At 44.3% G+C, this 22,982-nt stretch overlaps 1 protein-coding gene across 1 annotated transcript; it reads left to right on the top strand.

Moving 5' to 3' along the window:
- The first annotated feature begins 551 nt into the window (after nt 1-551).
- On the top strand, nt 552-21,132 carry FRZB (frizzled related protein). Its single transcript, XM_087732490.1, has 6 exons — nt 552-1,052; nt 10,676-10,723; nt 15,875-15,940; nt 17,990-18,194; nt 18,436-18,499; nt 20,106-21,132. Exons 1-6 carry the CDS (start codon nt 599-601, stop codon nt 20,214-20,216), a joined length of 948 nt encoding a protein of 315 aa, XP_087588616.1. The 5' UTR covers nt 552-598; the 3' UTR covers nt 20,217-21,132.
- Nucleotides 21,133-22,982: the final 1,850 nt, after the last annotated feature.

The following is a 22,982-nucleotide window of genomic DNA, read 5'->3' as shown; positions in this document are numbered from 1 at the left end:
CTCTTCCCTCGCCTTTCCCTCCCCGGCTGCTGCGCCGCGCACAGCGCTGCGCGCAAACGCAGGCATTTCCCGCGTAGTGCTGCGCGCATCGCTCGCCTCCGGGCGATCCCGCCGAGATCAATGCATTAATTAATGCCGTGGCCGCAGCGACGCTTTTACTTTCTTCCCGAAGCAAACGCTCGCCGCTCCCAGCGGCGGGAAAGAATTCCTTTCTTTCTCGTTTCCTGCGTACAACGCGGACCCTTTCCCCCTCCCGCCCCCGCGGCGCGGCGCGGCGGCCGCCCCCCGGGCAGCGCCCCCGCCGCCGCCGCTCTCCTTTGTTCGGGGCCGAGCTCGGGGGCGGAGCGGGGCTCCCCCGGCGCCGCCCGCGCCCCGCCGGCGGGGGAGAGGCGGGCCCCGCGGGGCGCCCCGTCCCGTCCCGTCCCGTCCCGTCGCGTCCCGCCCGGCGGCGGGAGGCGCGGAGGGGCCGGTCGGCGGGCGGGGGCAGCGCGGCGGCCGGCGGGCGGAGGAGCCGCCCCCCGCGCCCGGCTCTCGCCGCTCGGCCCCTCGGCTCGGCGCGGCGCGGCGGGGGCACGACGCCGTCGGGGCGGGCGGCGGCATGTGGCGGGGGCTGCCGGTGCTGGCCCTGGCCGGGCTGCTGGTGCTGGGGCGGGCGCCGGCGGGGCGGTCGGCGGCCTGCGAGCCGGTGCGCATCCCGCTGTGCAAGCCGCTGCCCTGGAACATGACCAAGATGCCGAACCACCTGCACCACAGCACGCAGGCCAACGCCGTGCTGGCCATGGAGCAGTTCGAGGGGCTGCTGGGCACCAACTGCAGCCCCGACCTCCTCTTCTTCCTCTGCGCCATGTACGCGCCCATCTGCACCATCGACTTCCAGCATGAGCCCATCAAGCCCTGCAAGTCCGTCTGCGAGCGCGCCCGCGCCGGCTGCGAGCCCGTCCTCATCCGCTACCGCCACGCCTGGCCCGAGAGCCTGGCCTGCGACGAGCTGCCGCTCTACGACCGCGGCGTCTGCATCTCCCCCGAGGCCATCGTCACCGCCGAGGGCGCCGGTGAGTGCCCGGGGACCGGGACCGGGACGGGGACGGGGACGGGGCCGCTCGGCGCCGCCCGCCCGCCCGGACAATGGGCGCCGGCGAGCGGGGAGGGGAGCCCGCCCCGGGGAGCCCTGCCTTGTCTCCGCTCTTTCGGACTTCTCTCTAAGCCTCCTTTCTTGCCCTCCACTCTCTTTTTCTCCGCCTTCAGTAGCCGCGTCGCTGCTGGAAAAGTTTTGCTGTTGGGAAAGAGGGGCTGTGACAAATGACAGCCTGCCGTCGCGTGGGGGGACGCTTAAAAGTGTGGGCGCGACAACCCTCCGTTCGCGTAAACGGGGAGCGTCTCGATGCCCCGCTCTGGTATTTCATCAGCGGTTCCCCGTTAAGAAGGCAGAGCCAGCCCGGAGAGAGGTGCTCAGGCTTGTCCCCAGGCTGCCAGTGCCCCCAGCGCCTCTCTTCGCTCATCCCCAGCTGCTTGCTTTCCCCAAAGCGGGCTGCTCCCCTCCCACCAAGGCCATCGCCCCCCCTGGGCGCAGCCAGCAGATTTGGGGGCAAGAGCCGTGCCCAGAGGAGCCCCGGGCAGGAGCTGGGGGGCTGTGGCCTCCCCAGCCTCCTCCCGTGCCAGCGCTGGCACACGCGAGGCTGAAGGGGAGAAACCAGCCTCATCTCTGTGGTTGGTACTGAGTGCCCGGTTGCTGCACGGGTCCCCCGTCAGGTCCCTGGGCTCACGAGTGTCCATCGGGAGAGGAGCACAGCAAAGGTGCAGCCTTCCACTATGTTTCATTCCTGGCATCCACCAGCGAGCCGAAGGCTGCCTCCAGCACCGAAGCCACTCCAGCACAGCTCTGATGGTACCTGACCCCCACGGCCTCCGAGGGGCTGTTGGAGCTCCTTGGCTTTCTCGCTGTATCCCATTTCCCTGGCTGCGCTCGCTGTCGTCCCACAGGACAGCTGGCACCGGGTATCCGGCTGCCGTCCCGAGGTACCAGGGAGGCAGGAGCATCTCTGGGTGGTCAGGGGAAGGCTGCTGGCTGCTTTGGCCACCACGATGCTGCAAACCTGGTGTTGCTCAGGGACCCTGGTCTGTTACAGGTGCACTCCCATCACGGCTGCCTTTGGGCTGGAAGAGTTAGCAGGGCACAGCTCCAGTATGGCAAGATGAGCGCCACAGACATATTAAATTAAAGGAGCTGTTGAATAGGAAATTAAAGCAAGCCAGTGGGTGGTTATCACGAGTGAGATTTGACCTTTACAAAATGACCACAGTTCCTGCCTCACTTGAGGAAGGCATTTGCTGGTGGTGGAACCAAGCTACGTTTCCTTGCTGCAAAGCGGCTGTGTTGGTGGGTCTGCCAGACCTCTCCCTCAAAGCAGCGGGAGGGCAGAGCTGGGGCAGGGGAGCAGCTAAGAGGGGTCGGAGGCTGAGGAGCCCCCATGGGCTCCTTGTGCTGCTCTCTGGCTCCTTTGGTGCCCGCAGCTGCAACACTGGGTTGTGGGAGCTCGCTGACGGGCAGCAGATCCCACCTCTGCATCCTCCCCCAGTAGTGTCCTGTGAATGAAAGGGGTTTTTTTTATGCTGTGCTCAGCACAGTGTTTGACTGTGCTTCTGTCCTGTTACCCAATGCTTTATGTATCCCACTGCCAGCAATGCCAAACACCGTAATTCCTGTTTTCCTCTCCTAACGAAATCTCATGCTTCGGTTTCCTGACTGTGCTCCCCAGCTCAGCCTTCCCAGGTGAGCTGCTCTCTCCCCACCTCCCCATTTATCTGTAGGCCAGACTAACCCCGCTTCTTCTCGGACTTCATCGAGTTACCCTCTCCACCTCTTGAAATCTCAACTCAATGACCATACCCTGATATCTCCAGTCGTTACTGCTGTTTCTCTCTAACCCTTCTAATTGCTCCCCTCTTGCCTTTCCAGCCTTCCTCCGCCCCGCAGTTGACCCCAGCCCACAAACCCAACCATCTCCCTCCGCTGCTGCTGCTGCTGCTGCTCCCTGGGGGCTGCAGACCTGCTGGGATGGTTTGGGGAGGTGCAGTTTTGAACACCAAGTGCCTTTCTCTGCAGCATTGAGGTGCTTTCAAAACCGCCTTAAAAATGGCTCCAAACTGAGCGAGGCTTGGCAGGTCTGCAGCGATTTGAAAGCAATCGCGTTCAAATCTGGAGGGAGGAAGTTTGGCTAAAATTGCCCCCGAGTTACCTATTTCTGAGGACCTCAGCAGTACAATAACCTCTTTGAGGGATTCCAGGGCTGGATCCATGAAAACTCTCTTTCAGTGAATGAGAACCTGATGACATTCTCATTTCTGGGCTGAAAATTTTCAACTGATGCATTATGCACCAGGCTGAAAGAATCCTTCTTGAGGGAATAAAACTGCTCCTTGAGAAACCAGAGTGAAGGATTCCTGTTCTAGGAAGAGGTAAGGTGAACACTTCCAAATTCAATTCTCCAAATAAAGGATTGCAGCCAAGTAGAAGACACGAATAACCAACTGCCTAATGGGGAGCGTGCAGAATACTTGCTCTTATTTTATCTCCTAGGCACTCCTGCCCCTTGTGTTGTCTGTAAACTACATCTAATAGAGCAGGCAGAAATAGAAATCCAGTTTTTCATGGGCTTCTGTTGTAGAAGAGGGTTTTTTATTCTTCAGAAGTGAAATTTTGATTTTTCTTTTATTTTTTGCTACATGCAAAGTAACAGGATTCTACTGTTTCCTTTCTTCTTGAGGTCTCTGCCTTATTACTGGTAAGGGTTGTTGCATGTCCCTTCCATAAGGCAGCAGCCTGAAGGATGACATGGTCAGATGTTTGTCCTTATCAGGGCAGGAACAGGGTTCAGAAAGCCCCATTTCCATTCCTTTTTCCAGTATTAGACAATGCATCTTTCTTCTGAGCACATGGTTCAGCTGGGTGCAAGGGCTTTTCTGACCCTCAGGACGCACTTTCTTCGGGTTGAGTCGCCTGCAAGAGGCTGCAGCAGGTTAACGTCATGCTGGATCAGTTATCATCTGCTCTTCTGCCGCTGAGAAGAGCTTGTGTAGATGCTCACAAAAATTCCCTGTCACCATTAAAGTAATTGGTCTTGACTCTCATTTCAATGATGCCAAGTTGAAGATCATCTGAAGTTCACTTGACTTTTTTTCTTTGGCTGGCATTGCAGTAAAAGATGAGAAATTCCTCTCCGATCAGTTGTATTCCCCATGCTTAGTAGGCTGTGGCTGTTGCAAAATGTGGAGAAACTGTGGTTAGTAAAATCTCTGGCAAATCCCAGTTAGAAGTTCACTTTCGGTTATTGAGGCGCAGGTTATGAGTCCTCCACAAACATCTTCTAGGACCTTTTTCCACGTGCAGCCCAGGTGGTAAGGAAGATCTAGAGGCTTCCTCTTTGCAGGAACAAGGGAGGTACTTTTGTCGTTCTCCTGATGTTCTTCAGGGCTGCTGACACGCTGAAGGGATGAAATAGCCGCTTCTACGTCTGCGATAGTGAATGCTGATAAGAACAGTAGAACTGCCTTGTTCGGGGCTCAGTTAGAGGAAAAGCTCTGCAGACCCCCTGGGCTTGTGCTGGTCTCCAAAACCTGAGCTGTACCACACTGCTGCTTTGAGGTCTGAGGTTCTTCAAGTTACAGGGACCACCTTCAAATAAGCGTCCTATGGGAAACATCTCTTTCTTGATTTTTCATTATCTTTGGGAAACACCTGGGTTCCGTTACACCAGGCAGCAGAGGGACGCTCCGGGCACGGTGTAGGTGTTCTGGAGGCAGGTATGACGCTGAATATTTTGGCTTTTTGTGGAAGATCCGACAAATCACAGTCCAGGATGGAGGATGCAAATGCGTCTTGACAATACATTAGCATCCCAGATGCGAGGTTAGTGCATGATAATGTCTGATGTATGGCTTTTATCCTGCATCCCTGTCCTTTGCTTTTTGGGGATGAAAGCGGTTCCGCTCGCAGACATCGATACAAGCTGTCTTGCCTGTGCAGGAGGTCCCATTCACGTGCACCATATATTTCGGTCTCCTTGTGCTGGGTGCATATGCTGACTCTGCGTCATGTCTATCAGGTTATCTGCTTCCTTCATTCAGGGTCCTATCAAATCTTCCTTAGTCCGTGAAGCAGCAAGAAGTGCAGATAGACAAAAACTGTCAGGCATCTAAAATTTCAGTAGTGGGACCTGTCTGTAATTTTACATGTAATAAATGACCAGCCTGACCACAGTCATTGCTGGTATTGGGATGCTGATTCAGAAAAGCACTTCAGCACACGTGCTTGGCTGCTACTGTCTAGCAGAGTGTTTATGTCTCAAGTGACAAATTTATTCCTGTTTTGAAGAGGGAACTGGCAATAAAAGGAGAGCAGTATGATGGGTACCATGCGCATCAGAGGACAGATCCATCAGTTGGATTTCTGTCTTCATCGTATCTTATTTAGATAGAAGAATAGCTTGAAGGCATGTTGGGTTGTTAATGATATGTTGGAGAAAAGGGAAGCGTCATCACAAGGTATCAACCACGTGTAATTTATGTCTGAACCATTTTGGGTGATTATCATAAGATGGCTGAGGAGAACTCTGAATCTCTTAAAAAAAAATACACCTCTTAAACATTAAAGAAAATTAAAGATTATTCAAGTGATGGAGACTTATTTTCTTAAATCTTATATGAACCCATGATTTCTCCAGTAGGCCAAGTCCTCTGTACCTGCTTGGCTGCCTAAATGAATTCATAGTAATCCAGTATGTGAATTTGGCATAGTATGCTTAAAAGAAAAGTGAAAGAGCCATTTCCCATGCTTGTTTTTCATATGTTATTAACTTCATTTCCAAAACAGTGGTTCCCAGACTCCAGATCAAATGTGCTCTGACCCAGACTTGCATAGCTCTACTTACAGTAGCCGAAATGCACAGCCGTGTTAGGAGAGTGTTTCAGGCTGTACAGAGGACAAGCAGTTGTGCCCAGGTTGTCCTTTTAAAGTTGAGATTTGTTTTAGGTGTTTGCTCAAAAGTCGGAAGCAGCCTCGTTTCTCAGTTAAAGAACAAAATCATAACAAGCTTCAAGCCTTAAAGAAGGCAGGAAAAGTAAGTAAAAGCATTTAAACCTTATTAATGATGATACTATTGATGGTGTTATACTGTCACTTCAGTTTGTGTGCCTTTGTAGGCTGAGTCCCCTAGAATGGCTTTTACGGTCTAAGCATCAAGTCAAGACCTAGGCTGTTAAATGTCATCAAACCCCAGCAGGATTCGTTATGTGGAATAATTCATTATGTGGAATAATTCGTTATGTGGAGCTGCTGTATTGTCATGTTGCAGGCTTCTCTGCGACTTGGAGTTCAAGTGATCTGTATCAAATTTTAACGAGGATCAATTTTCCTATTACTGTGGTTTGCTATGCATGTGTTTGCAATCAGATTAGCAAAGATCCTCTCTGTATTAAGATGTGAAGTAGATTACAAAGTCTGAATTCATGCATATTTGAAGGTTTCTTAATCAGTGGGGCTCACAGATGTCTCCATCTGAAGAAAGTGCCCAAGCAGCAACCGCTCACTGTGGTTTTGTTCTTTGGAGCAGGGTGCCTGGAACGGCTTCAGTAATAGCTGGGCCATATTCCTTAATCGCAGTGACAATCAGGATCGTGTTACTTTTGGCTCTTTCTCCGCTTCTTTTTATTTAATTTAAACTGTGACATAAGAAAGATGTTTGCTCAAAACTGAGTTTTACCAACTTGTTTCCTTTTCCCAAACCTCTCACCCAAATCTGTGATCTAGGCGTTGTTATTTTGCACACTTACTACGCAAGTGGTTTTTATTCTGCTCTCCTTGTTAGTCGTCTGTTTTTTTTGTATAGCATCCCTCTGAAAAGTGATAATTAAAACAGCTTATTGGAAAAATCGGTTTGGATTTTTCCCCCTGTTCTTAAACAAAATTTAGTGGGAAGCCTTTGGATTGGAGCTCTGGATATTTCCTCTTTGGCAATCGTGCTAATCATCGCTGACAGATATTTCTTTCAAAAAGATTGTTTTGCATAGACAAAACTTGGCAGAGAGGTCGCCTCAGAAGAGAAGTGGAACAATAGGAAGTCAGTTGTTTATTTTTAAAAACAGCTTTTTTTTTTTTTCTGTCCACATTATGGCTGGAGGTCTAAGCAGTGGGCATCTCCTGATGGAGGGAGGTCTCTGCCCGTTAGACTGCTGGGGTAAGGGGATTTCGAGGTTGCTCACGCCCACCTAAGATCTTGCGAGTGGCTGGTGGCAGGGCTGGCCCAGACCCTTTTTCCCATCGCTTCCCCCGTAGATGAGAAGGGACCAGGCGGTATGAGCTTGACCAGGGAAAGGATCAGGGAGATACGAAGCCTTTCCCGAGACATCTTGTACAGCGGTGGAGGTCTCTGGTCCCCTCGGCAAGCCCACGCTACTCTCCATCAGTAGAAACTGCTCATCCCTAAATAAGCGTGAGTGCACCCGGAAAGATAAGCATCAAGGCAAGGTCAATACTTGCCTGGCCCAAGCCCTCGCAAGTAGGGAAATGAATCATGAAGTGACATATCGATACCTGTTTACTCCTCCTTTGCTCTTTGACAGACACTGTGCTCTGACTACAATTGCAGAGCACAACGTGCTGCGCACCACAGCCTTCACACAGGCACAGAAACGGGAGCCATTTCCATTAATAGCTGCTCTGCGCGCGTCTGAATTACTCTTGTTGCACAGCCAGCTGCTTCGTCAGATACCTGCAACCACTGGTTTGGGGTAGGACAAGTGACCTGGCGAAAGAATCCAGAATTAGGAAATGGGTTGAGGTTGTGGTGCATCATAATTTGGTAAAAATAAAATAAGCTGTGTACTTAGGAGTGGAAGGGAACATCTGGTGGAAAGCAGTTTAGTGCCGTGTTTGTTTGCAGGACCAGGTTTATATTGGACATATTGCGTGTTTACCAGCCCCCCTTGCATCGGTGTAAGTTTGAAGGACAGTTCCTCAGCTGATACACATGAGCATCGTACCCCCGAGTGGGGTCAGGGAAGGCTGCGAACCCCTTACCTGGCTCTGGTTTATGTTTAGCTGTAATTCCAGCGTGAACTGGACTTGGTTTGCTCAAACACCATGAAGTCATGACCGCTTCGGTCAGCTGTTGGTTTAGGAAGGGAGAGTGCACTTCAGGACTTCTTTTTCCTTGCCTGTTCCCTCCATGGATGTGAAGATGATAAACATTCAACCTGGTATTTCCCTTGCCTCCTCTGCTGATGCAAAGTTTTTCTGCCCCCAGTAACAATCTTGTTGGCATAGGGAATGTGCTTTGGAAGTGTGAAGGAACCATCCCTTTGGTCATAACTGAAGTACCTATTTTGGCAGGAATTGTAGCTTGCTGGGTCACGTGAAGCACCAAGGAGTTGCCTTGGACATGTGCAAAGCCAGCCAGCCTTGAAGGCAACCTGAGAAGTTGGCCAAGGCAACTGAACGAGCAGGGCAGCGAATCTGGAGAACTTTCTTTGCTGGCGTCTTGAATGCCCAGAGAGTGGTGAAACATCTCAGGCCAGTCTTAGGCACACGGAGAGGCAGAGCCACCTCACCATGGTTGGGGGCTGGGAGGATTTTGCAGATGAGAGCAGATGGGAGGATTATCAGGCTGTAGACCTGAGCGCTCTCTCTGCTGTTACCATGTCAGAAAGAATTGCAGGTTTAAAGCAAAGCACTGGCTAAATGAACAAGACAACAGAGGGTTGGCCCAGGACAGGAAGAATGAGAAGAAATGTGGTCATCCTTTCACTTAACCATTTACAAGACCAAGACCATTTTAATTCCTCTTTCACCCTGTCCTGGAATACAGGAAAGCACTTGATACAATGTAAAATGCATTTAAATTTGATGAAGATCTCTTTTTTTTTTTAACCATATGCTGTTGGTAGGGGACAGGATCTTTAATTACCACCTGGTAACAACACCTTTTTTAAAATTTGAGGGTAGCTCAGGTGAATAACGAATATAAAACACATAAGTAAGAATTAGCCTGGGTAACTTGACTTGTTTCAAGGCAGCATGGAGAAGGCTTACAGCTGCTGTGGAATTACCTGATAACTGAAGACCAAATTGGCTCTATGAAAACGCTGCGTTTGTTCTATAAGCTAAGATCTTGCGGTAGTTTGGAACTTTCTTTGGAAGAAAATGGGTGTGATTTTTACTAGCAACAGAATATTGGATGTAAAAGGGCATTTATTCAAGCTATTCTATTCTAGGCTATTTTCTATACCCTTTGCTCTTTATATTGGTAGGAATAATTACTCCTGAAGTCTCATTTTTTTTAAGTTAATTATTATGTGACTAAGGGAATTTGTTGTTTTTCAGATATACTCTTGCCCTGACTGTCATTTAGCTGGATCCCCATTTATGTAAAGGAAGTTTCATGTTGCTATGACAAGTATAAATATGCATTAAGATGGAGATTTTTTTTTTTTTCAAAAGGATGGCCAACTTAGAAGATTAACTAAGTAATAGTAGATCTCTTGTAAACAAGTATTATAAGTACATATTTACAGAACTTGTGATTAAATAATGGCCCCAGCCCTTAAAATTTAGTCCACACATCTAAACCCTTCACCTATGCCAAACATCATCAGTGTTCTGGGCTGTATTACAGGCAGATCCTTACAGCTTCAGCTGCAGGAGAGGAGCTTTTGTTACATGGTCTTGTATTAATTTGTTCTATATTGTGAAAGCAGTGCTGTATCCATGATAATGTAAGGATATAAGAAAGATGATGTTTGTATGATACCAGCTTCCAGAGTTGAAAAAGCTGTGTAAGCGTTTGGGCATGCAAACTTAAAAAACAGCTTTTTATTTGAAAGCTCATTTGTTTTGCCTTTTTATGTGTCATTCTAATAAAGTATACTGCCTCTCTCCCAAGTCTTGTTTCTCGTGCATTTATTTTTTCCTTAACTTGTACAACATTATGTGCATTAACGTACTTGTTTTTTGTGATTAAGTATATGTATAAATCCACTAAATTATGTGATTTAATAAACAATATGTTTGAAGTGATGCATTTTACCAATGTGGGACACATTCCACTTACTTAAGAATGTGTCTAAAAGCAGTTCTTTGGGCATAGTGCCTTTTTTTCCTTCTGTTCCTTATCTGTCCTTCAAAATAATCAGTATGTTTTTAAACTGAGGGGAAGGGGAAGGTCTGAAACATTTGTTTTGGCATTTGCTTCAATGATATGATTGTGGTTGGTTGGTTTGATTTCCTCAGTAACCAAAAAAACAAACCAAAAGTAATTTCCCCTTCATCATCTAATTAAATGCAAACAGTACGTGTACTTTTTGTAGATGCTCACAAGTTCATGCCATAAATTTCCATCCTTGTCCTAAATCTGCCAGCCTATGCACCAGTAGAAATGATATATTTAATCTGCTTCAGCATTTAACATGATGTGCAGGATTCAGGTGAAGTTCAGATAAGAAATTGTGTCAACTTCTAACAGGCTGGCCTGTAGAACATTGCAATCTCTTAATTAATTAAGTTATTAAGTTTTAATATACTAAATATTAGAGCAACAGAAAACATTGTAATGTTGGGTGTATTGAAATAATCCAATATTAAAAATACTAACACTTCTTCACATATTTTACGAATCCGTGCCAGATTTCCCTATGGATTCTAATAATGGCAACTGTAGAGGCGCCAGCATCGGTGAGTACACTTTTATAAAACTGTACAATAAGTTGTAATCTTTCAAATCCTTTTAATACTTGATTAAGTAAGAGGGGTACTAAGTGATGTTTAAATACACTGTCTTGTTGTGGAATCCTGTAGGTTGTGCTTTTGTATCCCATGGGCAGGTGGGATTTGGGGCTGGTCAGCCTGTGGACCTCTCAGCAGGCAACTCAATTAATTCTTTAGCGTGTCTTTTAGTGCTTCTCTCTTCTGCTTTTGTCAGGGCAAAATTTCCATCAAATCAAAAGGGCTGTGCTGATTTCATTAAAAGTTTTGTCTTGAACTGTGAGAATGATCATTAAATGGATTTCCACTGGGGAAAACCAGTGAAGATAATGGTTCATTCTGACTTAAAAGTTTGCAAATTAAATTCTGACCTCTTTGTAGATAACGGCAAAACTCCCATTAATCTGAGATGATCGAGGCTGAGACCTTCTGAGACTGCTTTTATTCCACCAGGTCCCCTGTTGCTTTTATTTTTGTTTTGGTTTGGTTTCTCTGGAACTGAGTAAAACCTCTTGAGTGTTACCACTAGTCATAGGCAATGCAAAGAAGCAAAGCCCAGATTGGTAGCTAATAGGTTACAGAAATGTGAATTTGTTCCTCAAGCCAACCAATGGCTATAGGTTTCCTTGAATTTTATTACCATTCCTTCAGAAGTTTTCCTCTTAGACCTTTGTCAAAAAGACGACACTTGGAAACCTAGTGTTGGCCATCGTGCCTTTCCTTCTCCAGAGGTGTTGACCAGCTACAACACGCACTGTTGCCCAGTTTATTATATAAATGCCTAAGGATGGTTGTGGAGCATAAAATTGGATACCAAGTTTTGATAACTTCAGCATTAATCTCTGTGACCGAATTGTCAAAAGGTGTTGGTAATGCCTAGCTTATAATGCAGTTTTAAAATGTGATCAGTAGGTCCCAATGTGAAAGTAGTTACGTAGGTGCAAAGTGTTATTTAAATCGTAGTGCACATCCTTCAGAAAGCCAGCTGCAATTAGAAAAACCTGATAAAAGTAAGCCCCTTAACAAGCTTCACTTTAAATTGCCTTGAGCGTGTCTGAAAGACGTTCTAAAGATTTTTATTGCTAATACTAGTATCTTTCTAGTTTTAAGCCATTTTCAATTGTGTGGCATTGAGAAAGTGTGGATTTCATGCTCTGCAGTGACTGTATAAAGAACATACTTTCAGATGCAAAGTGTAGCTTGTAAAGCTGGATACTTCAACATCACCTTATATCACAAATATTAAACATATCTTTAGCACTGCCTGCCCTCAGGGATGCAGACTGCATGTAATAGCAGTAAGCAACCCTGCAGTGGAGAAGAGTAAGATTCAGTTATACTGTTGCTGTCATGATGCTTTTCAACTAGCGAAAGCAAAATGAGACCTAAAAAAATCCCATCCAAAAAATAGGGTGAAGATGTGCAGAAAAAGAGCTGATGAAAAGGAAGGGTAATATTTTTGTCACTGCTTTTTGCTTTAGAAACACAATTTCTTGTTCAATGCACTACACCTCTTTCAACTGACAAACACAGTTTAGCCACCTAAAAGGCTGTGTTTCATAATTGCTTTATTTACATGTTCAGTGAAGTAAATTTGTAATTTTGCCATTGTAAACAGAATTTTTTTTTTTTTTTTTTGCGGGTGACAACCTGATGTGTTTTAGAAAATCCTGGACTCAGCTCTGTGGTTTCTGGAGCATATTGCATATGCTGCTGTGTACGGTTGCAGTGAGCAATACTCGTGTATTACCCCTCTTCGAGGCACCTTTTATCCCTGGCAGTGTCTACTGGCAAAACCTTCCCTCTGAGTCTGCAAGGGGGGCGGGGGAGAAGCTTTTTTTGCCTCTCTTGGCAGAAAACTACATTGTTGTCTGCTTCATCAGATGCTTTTCAAGTCGCTTAGAAGTTTTTCCAGATTTTTTTTTAATCCTTAATTTATCAGGGAAGCATTTGCCAGGTTTGAGTGCTTGTACTGATCACTATTACAGCCAGGTTTTGTGCATGCATGTATATTTAAGATGGCACATTTCTTGGTAGTGATCCATGCAGAAAACCCTTTTCCCATGTAGTCCATTTGTTTTGGCATTTATAGGGAGAAGTTTTCAAAGGTCTAGATGTTGAGCTTTTGTTAGTCCTATGTTGACTTGTATTAACAAAGAATATTTAACGGCAGTTACCTGAGATCTCAGTCAAAACTGGTGTGAGCCTCTGGTGCCTGTCTCGGTGTTCGGGATATAACGTTGTTGTGGTCCCAGAGCTCTTCTGGTAATTCTGGCAGCTTCAGAGGAAACTATCATGTAAGATGGGACTTTCCTTCAGCATCAAGAGATGCAGTACGTTTTTATAGCCATCTTTTGTGGGTGTTCCCGCTCCCTGGGGAAAGCTCAACTTTGCAAGAAACATGCATCGATCAAATGCGTGCTCCCTTTGAAAGTCGCTGTAACAGGAGCTGGGAGAGAGGAGCTGGTTCTAGCTCTGCGACTGACTTCATAGCTGACCTTGGCAAGTGACTCTGTGTTAGTTTCTGGATCTCTAAGGAGTAGTTAGAAATAATGCAGCGTTTTGTAAAGTTCTTTGAAATGTAAATTTGAAAAGCAGTAGGGCGACTCGGAGATATCCATCATTAAGAACATGAGCAAGTTTATAATTTGTTTCTAGAACAAGACTAATAAAATATATTCCTCAAATTAATAAAATAAAATAGTCCAACACTGTCTTAAAATTGAGGGAAATGTGAGGCTATGTATTCTTGTCTTGTAATTTAGATTATTTTATCCTACTTGTGCCACAGAGCAAAGTACGGTAGAGCAGGAGAACGTTAAAGTGTATGGCTTGTTGGATATGAACGCTGAGATGCCTGCGGGAGTGTTGGTCATAGGAGCACATCTTTTACGGCCTGTTTTGAGGCAGCTTATAAAATGGGCCATAATTTGGCCTAAAGTATGCATGAGCTCCCACAGGCAGAAGGGAAGCCAAAAATCACTTCCCTTCTCTGCCTTTATTATTTTAACACAGTCTCATACAAAAGCTGAAGTCTGTAGGACTCTATATATAGATGCCTGAGGATGTGTTTGAAATTCAAGGAAACAATATCCTCTTCTTTTGAGAAGTTCTCCTCTTTCCTGTATTTTTTTTTGTATTTCCAACTACAAAAATTCTTTCAGTACAAAATAAATAAAGATTTGAGAAGTCCATAACCATACGATGCCAGCTCTCTTTTTTTTAAATGCAGAAATATTATATAGCAAATAAAAGTTCTTTTTCAAACTTTTCATATGGGATTTAACTGAGTCACTAACTATATGCATTGTTATTTTAGAACGATGGTGTATAGAAATAGGCTGCATTAAATCTACTTCCACTTAAATGCCAAGTCAAATGTCAAAATAGATGACCACTTATACGTAATACTGGGACCTGCTGTTTGCAATGGGTGCAGCAGTGGGCTTGGAGGGGGAGGTATCAGTCAGCTGAGCTTGACCATGCAACTCCACCAAACTCCACTTACACGCTACCTTGAAATAACTAAATATTTGCCTTAGAACAACCAGCCATGAAATATCGATGGTGTTAATGAACACATGGGTCTGGAGCTTCAGCCCCAGCACTCCCTGGGCACTAATGAAAGCGTTTTTACTTCTGTTGTGGTTCCCAGCTGTCTGGAAGCTGCGCCACTGGAAGTGCTGCTCTGACAGTGCTGATTTGTGTTGTCTTTTGAAGGCCATCCTTACCGCCATAAGGGCTAATAATTTCCCTATGTTAATTAAATGTGAAGTTCTGGGTCATAATTTTATACAGCAAGCCCCGACAGCAGGGTGGCTCTGTGGCCCGTGTTTGTTACTACCTGTGCCTGAATTCCACATGTGTGGCATGGGCTTAAATTATATTCAGGTCTGATGATCCACGGCATAGATTGATGAGGAGGGTTGGTGGTAGCCTTTTCAGGCAGCTCCGCTAACTGTATGTTTGAGATGCCTTTTCTGTTTTGTCTTGTCACAGAATTGGTAAGATCAAATGCAAATGTGCCAGTGGTTAATATTCTCCACATAGTGCTCTAAAATCTCCGTCTAGGTCAGTTCTGTGTAGAGCGTGAAGCCGTTGGGTCGACAAACCAACCAAGTCTGGTAAAGACTAATCTACAGTTCAGTCAAAGGCCATTTGCTCAAGGCTGGCTTTATTAATTGAGGGAGAGCGCAGAGCAGGATCAAAGGTAACACTAAACATTTGCGGTAGTCAAGTGAGGCCCTTCTTCAGGCTCTTAATGTTAAACTTAAACTTAATCTCTCTTAAACCTTCTGCTAGACACTGCTGAAGAAACATGGTTGGAGTTTTATTTTGTCGGGACCATCCCAGAAGCGTTCAGAGCAGGGAGCTACATGCCACTTGGTCCCACCACCCTCTGACATGGTTCATCTGTCGACTGCAGCTCTTAGACATCTTTAGGTGTAAAGGGGCTGTGCCACTGTAAAATCTTGCGGTGCAGTTCCAGAGACAGGCTGTGTGTTGAGAATTAGCCACAAAAATCATATTCCTTATGGTGAATGCCTGCTAGCCAGAATATCCCAGTGTGTTAAACTGAGCTGAGATGTGTAGTCTCCAATCAAATGTTAAACCATGCCCTGTTGTAGTATTTCCTTTCTGTGTCTGTATTACAGTCTGTATGATTAAAGGTGCAGAAAGGGGGGCATTCAGTAAGGGTAGTACAGAAGAGAGAACGGCATTGTAAGGATATGGAATCGCAGCACCTGTGAGCACAGAAGAAACCAAGACTGAACCTTGAACTGACTTAAAATGGAAGATCTTGTCACTTCAAACTCCAAGTCCTTGTATCTTTGTTGTTGTGGGTTTTTTTTTTTTGTATTTTTGTAGCATTTTTGTTTTGTTTTTTTAAATTTCAGCATGTCAAGTTTTCTCCTAGAAACCTTTGAGATCTCATGGACGGTTCCACAGCATCTTCCAGCACAGCAGACCAGGAATACCCTGTGGATTTTAATATTTCACTTGCCTGTAATAAACAAGTCAATTCAGTGCAATTGTCATTAGGCATGAGCTTGGGGTTTTGGGGAGATTGTCACTGAACATACGCTCTTTTCTTTCTGAACAAAAGTTTCTGTCTTCTAGAGCGCTGCAAATGCAAGCCTATAAAAGCTACCCAGAAGACCTATCTACGCAACAATTATAACTACGGTAAGGACAGCTGTGTGGCCAGCTCCTAGCATTTCTACGGCTAAAGTAAGGGGGAAAATTTTCATTAAAAAAGCCTACGGGCCCAATTACTGATGGTTAATACAATAGTACTTATTACAGAAGGAAGATGTGACCTGAAACATTTCCAAATTAGAAGGATGGAGGGGATTAGCTTAATATGTTAGTACAAGAGTGTCTTTGTTGAGGTTGAGTGTTATTTCAGTGTCGGCGCAGGCATCTGGGCTTCGTGCACTTGTTTAGTGTGAAAAGTGATGTGACAAAAATGATGTTGTGGGCTGCTATGCCTGAATTGCCTCTTTGATTTCCAGCTCCGATATGCTCTGCTTTCACAGGAAAGGATGTTTTTACTAACTTTCATGCCTACGAACTCACGTGGGATCCAATAGGCATACTAGGTTCTTTTCATGTATCGAAGCCAGCAGTGAGCATCTTGCTGGCTGTGTTATGCTGTCAGCAATACCTGTAAAAGTGCACGGTGTCCATATTATGTCCTCTCTTGTCCAGGTTGTCCTGGTCTTCAGGCATATCAGAGGTCCACGCTGCTACTTTTCTTCATAGTGTTTGTTTTAAGCAAATTAAGCTGATGAAGCCAGTGAATACATATCACAGGAACTGAACAATTGGACCCATTCTTCTTCCCATTACACGTGTGAATAGCCTTAGGCTCGCTGAACTTAGACTTCATTTAAATAATAGTAATTGTGTAACATTTATTAAGATGATGCATTTATACAGCTATTGTCAGATAAGCTGCTTTTAAAAATAAATCCTATTAAAAGCTGAAAAATTATAATTGTATTCAGTCAAACATCATTATTTTTAGGTGACTAGTTGGTTTTATGTTGTTTTGGTGGATTTGTTTGGGAAATCTTTACGAAGTGACTATTCTCTGGTGGGTGCCACACCTGCACGTGGTAGAGAGTTGCTGAGCGTGCTGCCTATCTTTTCAAGCTTTTGAAATCAAAGAGGTTTCAAAATGCATTTGAAAGAACTCCAAACTAAAGCAAGATTTTGTTTTGAAATCTTAAGAGGTTTTAAGGAAGTGGATCACTTGGGGTAAATAGCGTATGTTAAATGCATAACAGCTATTAATTATTAGCAGCTGTATTTAAGGTGGCTGCAATGCACACTGGCTGATTGTGGGCAATGCATGTGAAGAGAAAAGATGTATAAGTCCATGGTTTTCTTTCTTCCAGACTACCTTTTTCACACAGGTTAGCAGAAATTCGGAGTCCAGGGAATCTGCTGTCTGTAATGGAAAGGGGCTCTTGTTTGCGGGCTATGAAAGATGTGGCATTCTCTAGAGCATGACCTTTGGATTGGCTTTGCATTTGCATGTGGTATCAGTTCACTGGTCACCATGAGAGAAATGAAAAGCGTTGCCTTTGAAAGGCAGCTTTCCCTCCTGTGCAACTTCAGGCAAAAAGAATGGTTGAGGGAGGAAACAATTAGACAGGTCATCAGGTCAAGATCAGGAGCATTTGGAGTTCATAAAGAGCAGAGCAGATTGGTGCTGGGTCACTGGAGAGAGAATAAAAAAAAGTAAGGGCCTGTCATCCAACAGAGGTAGCGATAGGAGAAGTTTTAATGCACATTCATGTTTCATGAAAGGTTGAGAGTGGCAAATTAAGTTCAGTCATCTGTACTGCAAGTAGTCAAAGAGGGAGCAGTTATAGCTTGAGGGAGGAGGAGAGCATACAAGGAATGAATCAAACATATAAAGTGGAAAGGGTGAAGAAGAAGGGATGCTAAAAATTAAGCCTAACATAAATAGGATGCAAATCCAACTGGTACATAACTCCTGCTTGTAACCATACTATTACAAGATACACTGAGCTACCTGCAACTGTCTTGGTGGAGGGTGAAGTAATGAAGTGAAGAGATGGGGGCAGGGACATTGCTGGAGTTCAGCTAAGCTTTTGATAATGGACCATGCAAAAGACTAATCCCAGAGGTCACCAAGAAGGGCTTGGGGGTGACCTGCATTATCTGCTGCTGCTAACTATACTCTTTGTGACTTTTTCCCAGTCATTCGGGCTAAAGTGAAGGAGCTGAAGACTAAATGTCACGACGTCACTGCAGTGGTGGAAGTAAAGGAGATCCTAAAATCTTCGCTGGTGAACATCCCAAAGGACACTGTAAACCTTCACACGAACTCCGGCTGCCTGTGCCCACCGCTCAGTGCCAACGAAGAGTACATCATTATGGGCTACGAAGACGAGGAGCGCTCCCGGTAACTCTTTCTGCATTACCCTTGGAGCATATTTGTTGTTGTTTGTTCCCCTGCCCATAAAGCTGAACTTCAGAGCCACCAGCTAAGGAAAACTTGGTGTGACTCTCTGGTATGGCTCCTTAATGGTGTTCAGGGGGGACAAGGCTCTCTGCAGGCACAGAGATCTTACTCTGGCATGTGTTGGGTTGTTATAGCTTGTGCATGTCTGTTGATGGAGTAAATGGTTGTCTCTGTTGTGTAGGTTACTCTTGGTGGAAGGCTCCATAGCCGAGAAATGGAAGGATCGTCTTGGTAAAAAAGTAAAGGTAAGAAAATATCTCACCAAAAGTTAAGTGTTGTGGATACCGTGAAGCATCTACCTAATCTTTTCAAAATAAGGAAGGAAAATACATGTGCTGACCCCAGTTAATTAACATTAAAAATTAACTCGCTATGTTATTTGCTATATTACTTAAAAATTATGTTAAATAAACTGAAGGGATACATTGAATTACCCCAAAGTATACCAGTGTAGCAGCAATCAAAACCTCTGTCTCAAAAAAGCAAATAGTTGGAGTGTTTTAACTCCATAGGCAAACTGTGCATTCTGCAACACATACCTGCTTAATTGGGATTATGGTACTAATTAAAAAAAAAGAGGGCTTTACAAATGTTTTTCAGACTAAATCAGAATTATACTTTTCAGATTTAATGTCTTTAAATACAGTTCTCTTACCAAATTGTGTGGATTAATGACTATTTTAAATTTACCTTTCTGGTTTAGATGAGGGAGGTACCTGATAAGGAAGTCATGTCATAGCAAATTGGAAGCAATGAGCTCAAATGCAAGCAATATATGAAAATATATTCTCATGTTTTCTAATTTAAATGTATTCTAATGCTTCCAGGTTCTGGAAGGATTGCCTTTTTATGTTTTGATGCACCACAAAGTATCAGTGATTTCAGTGTTGTTACGAGTGTCATTTTACACAGGATATTCTTATTTTGACACAATTTCTCAGACGTTGATTTGACATAATGGTTGTGCCTGTGCAAACCAGTCTCCTCTTCCATTCAACACTTTCATCAACAGCCATAATGGTGACTGGCAGGAAAATACTGTTCTGATTACAAATGCAAGTTTTTCTGTGTACATTTGTCACATCCACAGAGATTACATGAGTGAAAAGATACGGGGATCTTATTCCAAATTGTTTGATTTGGCAGAACCTGATGAAATCCAGTGCCGTAGAGCAAATACCACGTTATTGCCGTGGGCTGGCTTCTGCTTAGTTCCAGTTCTGGGGTGGCAGTGTCATTTGTTGGCGTTTTTTTGGCAGCTGACTTATTTTCTCACTTACTTCCTTGCGGCCTGCGACCCACTGCGCTCTGCCCTCGCGTCTGGCCTGGGGCTGCTGAGGACCACGCCACATCGCCACCTGCTTCTCAGCGCAATGTCTTTCTCCAAAAGCATCATCAGTTGTACCAACTATATTTATTACGTCTTTGTGTACTGTGGTTGCTATTACCTGGAAAAGTAAAAATAAATAAATAGTAATAATTTTTAAAAAATTAATAAAAATCACTTGACACTTTTTTCATCCTGCTTCCCCCAGAGATTGCACAGATAGCTTCATTTACATTTCATCATTTAGAAAGTGAGACGCTTTTCTGCTGAAGCCATTATGCCTTGTATCAGCCCCTTCATTCACAAAGGCTACAAGAAAACCAGCAAATGGTTTTTCTTTTTAAAGTGACTTTTACTGATAACCTCACATTCCACCATTTGAGCCCAATGGAGGGTAACACGGTGGAAACAGCTATGGCTTTTATTTTTTTGCTGCTGTTTGTAAACACATGCGGTTGTTTTACATATGACTTATATCTTCTTCTGTAATCTCTTTTGTAATTTCTTTGCCTTTCAATATGCAGCGCTGGGATCAGAAACTCCGCCACCTCGGGAAGGGGAAGGGAGAGCCCGGACACAGCGACTCGGCTCCAAAGCCTGGCAAACCCAGCAGTGCCCGACAAGCACGTAGTTAGATGTGGGATGCCATACATTGACATGCAGTGGACTATCTACCAAGACTTCGTTGTTGGAGCAGCAAAGGAGAAATTGCACTATTGCACGTTATATTCTATTGTTTACTACAAAATAATGTTTTAGCTTATATTAGTTTTTATTCTCCCTCTTGTTTTCTGCCTTTTTTTTTTTCAGATGTGTGCAAGCTCTGGAAATATATATATATTTTTTTTTTCTGTTACTAAGAACTGTAGAGAACTGCTCTTATGAGATGGGGAAAGATAAGGACATGCTGAATTCACCATTTTATCTCCTGAATCTTCTTAGGGAGAAAATTCTGATGCAAGCAGGAATGCGATCTGGCAAAGACCATCGCTTACTCACACTGGCTTCCCCCTTTCACTTTTTCTTGGTCACTGTTTGCTGAAACTTATTGTGTTGGGGGAAGGTTGTTATCTGTTTTTAAGTGCATAATTTTTTATTCTGAAATATAATTCTGAAATATATAAAGAAATGATGTTAAGAGAACTGTTTTAACCAGTACACCTTTGTTAAGTTTTCTTATAAATAAACCATTTGTGTAAGCCAAAGTCTAACTTAAAATATTTCCTGTGACAAACGTGGTCTGCTTGTACACAGGGGACTTGGGTTTTCCAGTGCTCTGGACCTTGCAGGAAAGGTTGTATAGTTCTGTTACCACAGGACGTAATTTATAATATACTTCTTCTCGTATAACGGCAGTTTTTTCCCCCTTTTCTTTCTCTTCTCTGCTGAGTCGTAGGAGTAGACTGACTTACCAGGCCTGCTTCTCAGTACAGGTCTGCACTTTATCCTTTTGATTTTGTGGTGTTATTCTTAAGTCTGTGCCTACATAAACAAGTGTTCAATGCTCAGTAAAATATGTCCAATAAAAGAATTGTAGTTGTCAACACAGACCTTATCTGACTTTTGAACCACTGTCATATTTTTTATGTTACCGTTCAAAATGTAAAAAGAAAAAAAAAGTTCATTTTTGTGCTTTTATAGAATTCTTTGCAGATAGTGCCAACATATTTGAAATTATCTTCTGTTTTCCTATTCTCTCATGCTCAAAAGAAATTGAAATGGAGTAAATAGAAGAACAGTCCTCTTCGCTGTAGTCTACAGAGGGGAACCCACTCTAGTTAAGATGCAAACGGCTGTTGTGTTCTCAGCTGTCAGTATTGTCTTAAGTGCATTAGGGCTGCCTAGCATTAAGAAAACAGTGATGCAGTTGTTAGGTATTTGGAAAATACATTGATAATAAGTAAACACAGAAATATTTGGGAATATTTATTGTAATGCTATTTTAAGATTTCAGTTCATAACCAGAGGTCTCAGGACAAGTTTTCCATTGGGCTGGATACCAAGCAAGTTGAAACACAGAACTGTTTCCTGCAACATTCAGAATATTTTTATTTTTTTTTTTTAATGAAAAATAAAGGGGTAATTTAGGGGAAAGGTTGGCTCTGAAGGCTAGCAGTGGAACATTAAGGCTCCAGCTAGTTCAGTGTTTGCTCAGGGTACTGCACAGCTGGGCTTAGAAGCAGTGGAAGGACTTTCAAAGAGGAAGCTGAATTAGAAGAGGAAGAATCATTTAAACAACAACAACAACGACAACAAAGCTATTCCCATTTGAAAACATTGCTCTGGTGTATATTGGACATTGTAGTTTGGTGCTTCCATTCTCATCTACTGTGGCACTTGGTTCCTGTGTTTTCCAGCCATGCTACCAGCGAGCAGGTCTCTGCCTATGGTGGTCATAGTAGGTATGGCAAGGTGAACATCATCACTGAAGCAGCAAGTCCTATGAAGCTCATTGTCAATCATATTTAATTATTGGGCTTTGGACTTTTCAATTTTTTTTAAGAAATCAGTGAATAGCAGGCAGTTAATGTGAGAAGGAAAATCTGCTGCACAAAAAGCCAAGAAAACCAAACTTCCAAGTAGTCTTGTTTACTACTGTCCTCCTGTCCCCATTCTCAGAGCCTCTGAAGAAAGCAAAGAAGTTTGTTATTTTACATCTTGCTTAATCAGGTCTCAGTTCGAGACTGGCCTAACCTCTCATGCAGTTTAGAATTAGAGTCTATGGTGTGAAAATGTTCTCTTTTTATTTTCCCCAAGTTGTGTTGAGCTTTGCCTTGTGCTTCCTCAAGCTGTTACCCCAGTCCTGCACTCAAAGGTCGGTGTCTGCTAACAGGTGGTGTTTTACTCAATTAAATTGTTTGTGAAGGTGCTGCTTCCCATGCAGCATTTACTTCATTCCTCTCTTAAAGGAAGACACTCTTGCTTCACCTTTCAATCCCCCTAGTTAGGGTCAAAGGAAAAATTATGCTTTCTGGGGACAAAGAAAGGGAAGGAAATACATCTGCTTCATTAATTGATGAGAACCGGTTTCTTTTCTTCTTCAAGTCCTTTATGTTTTATTTGCTAGGCTGAAGCTCTTGCCCATTCTTCATGTGATCAACAAGCTGATCACCAGAAAGTGAGGCAGCTGTTCTCATGTCATTAACCACTGCTGTTTAGCATTTTTCCAGTGAGGAGAGGAGGGTGTGGTGGCTTCCTCTGAAGGAGAGCAGAGGTGCTAGCGGTGGGTTTGTTCTCCTCTGCACCACGCCGGCCAGGAGGATTGGTTACCCACCTCTCTTCCCTTAGCTAAGGGAGCAGTTGAAGAGGTAAGGGGGAGCTTGTTGAGATGTGTTTGCCTCTGTGAGAGCAAGGTCTTGGCAGCAATCACCTGAGAGCACCCTCAGATGGCTGAGCAGTAA

The sequence above is a fragment of the Nipponia nippon genome, unplaced genomic scaffold, assembly GCF_047370975.1.
Source record: "Nipponia nippon isolate SJK-2023a ecotype South Korea unplaced genomic scaffold, ASM4737097v1 scaffold_5, whole genome shotgun sequence".
In the NCBI taxonomy this organism is placed as follows: domain Eukaryota; kingdom Metazoa; phylum Chordata; class Aves; order Pelecaniformes; family Threskiornithidae; genus Nipponia; species Nipponia nippon.
Note: the sequence above shows the minus strand (reverse complement) of the source record. Positions and strands in the feature narration are given on the sequence as shown.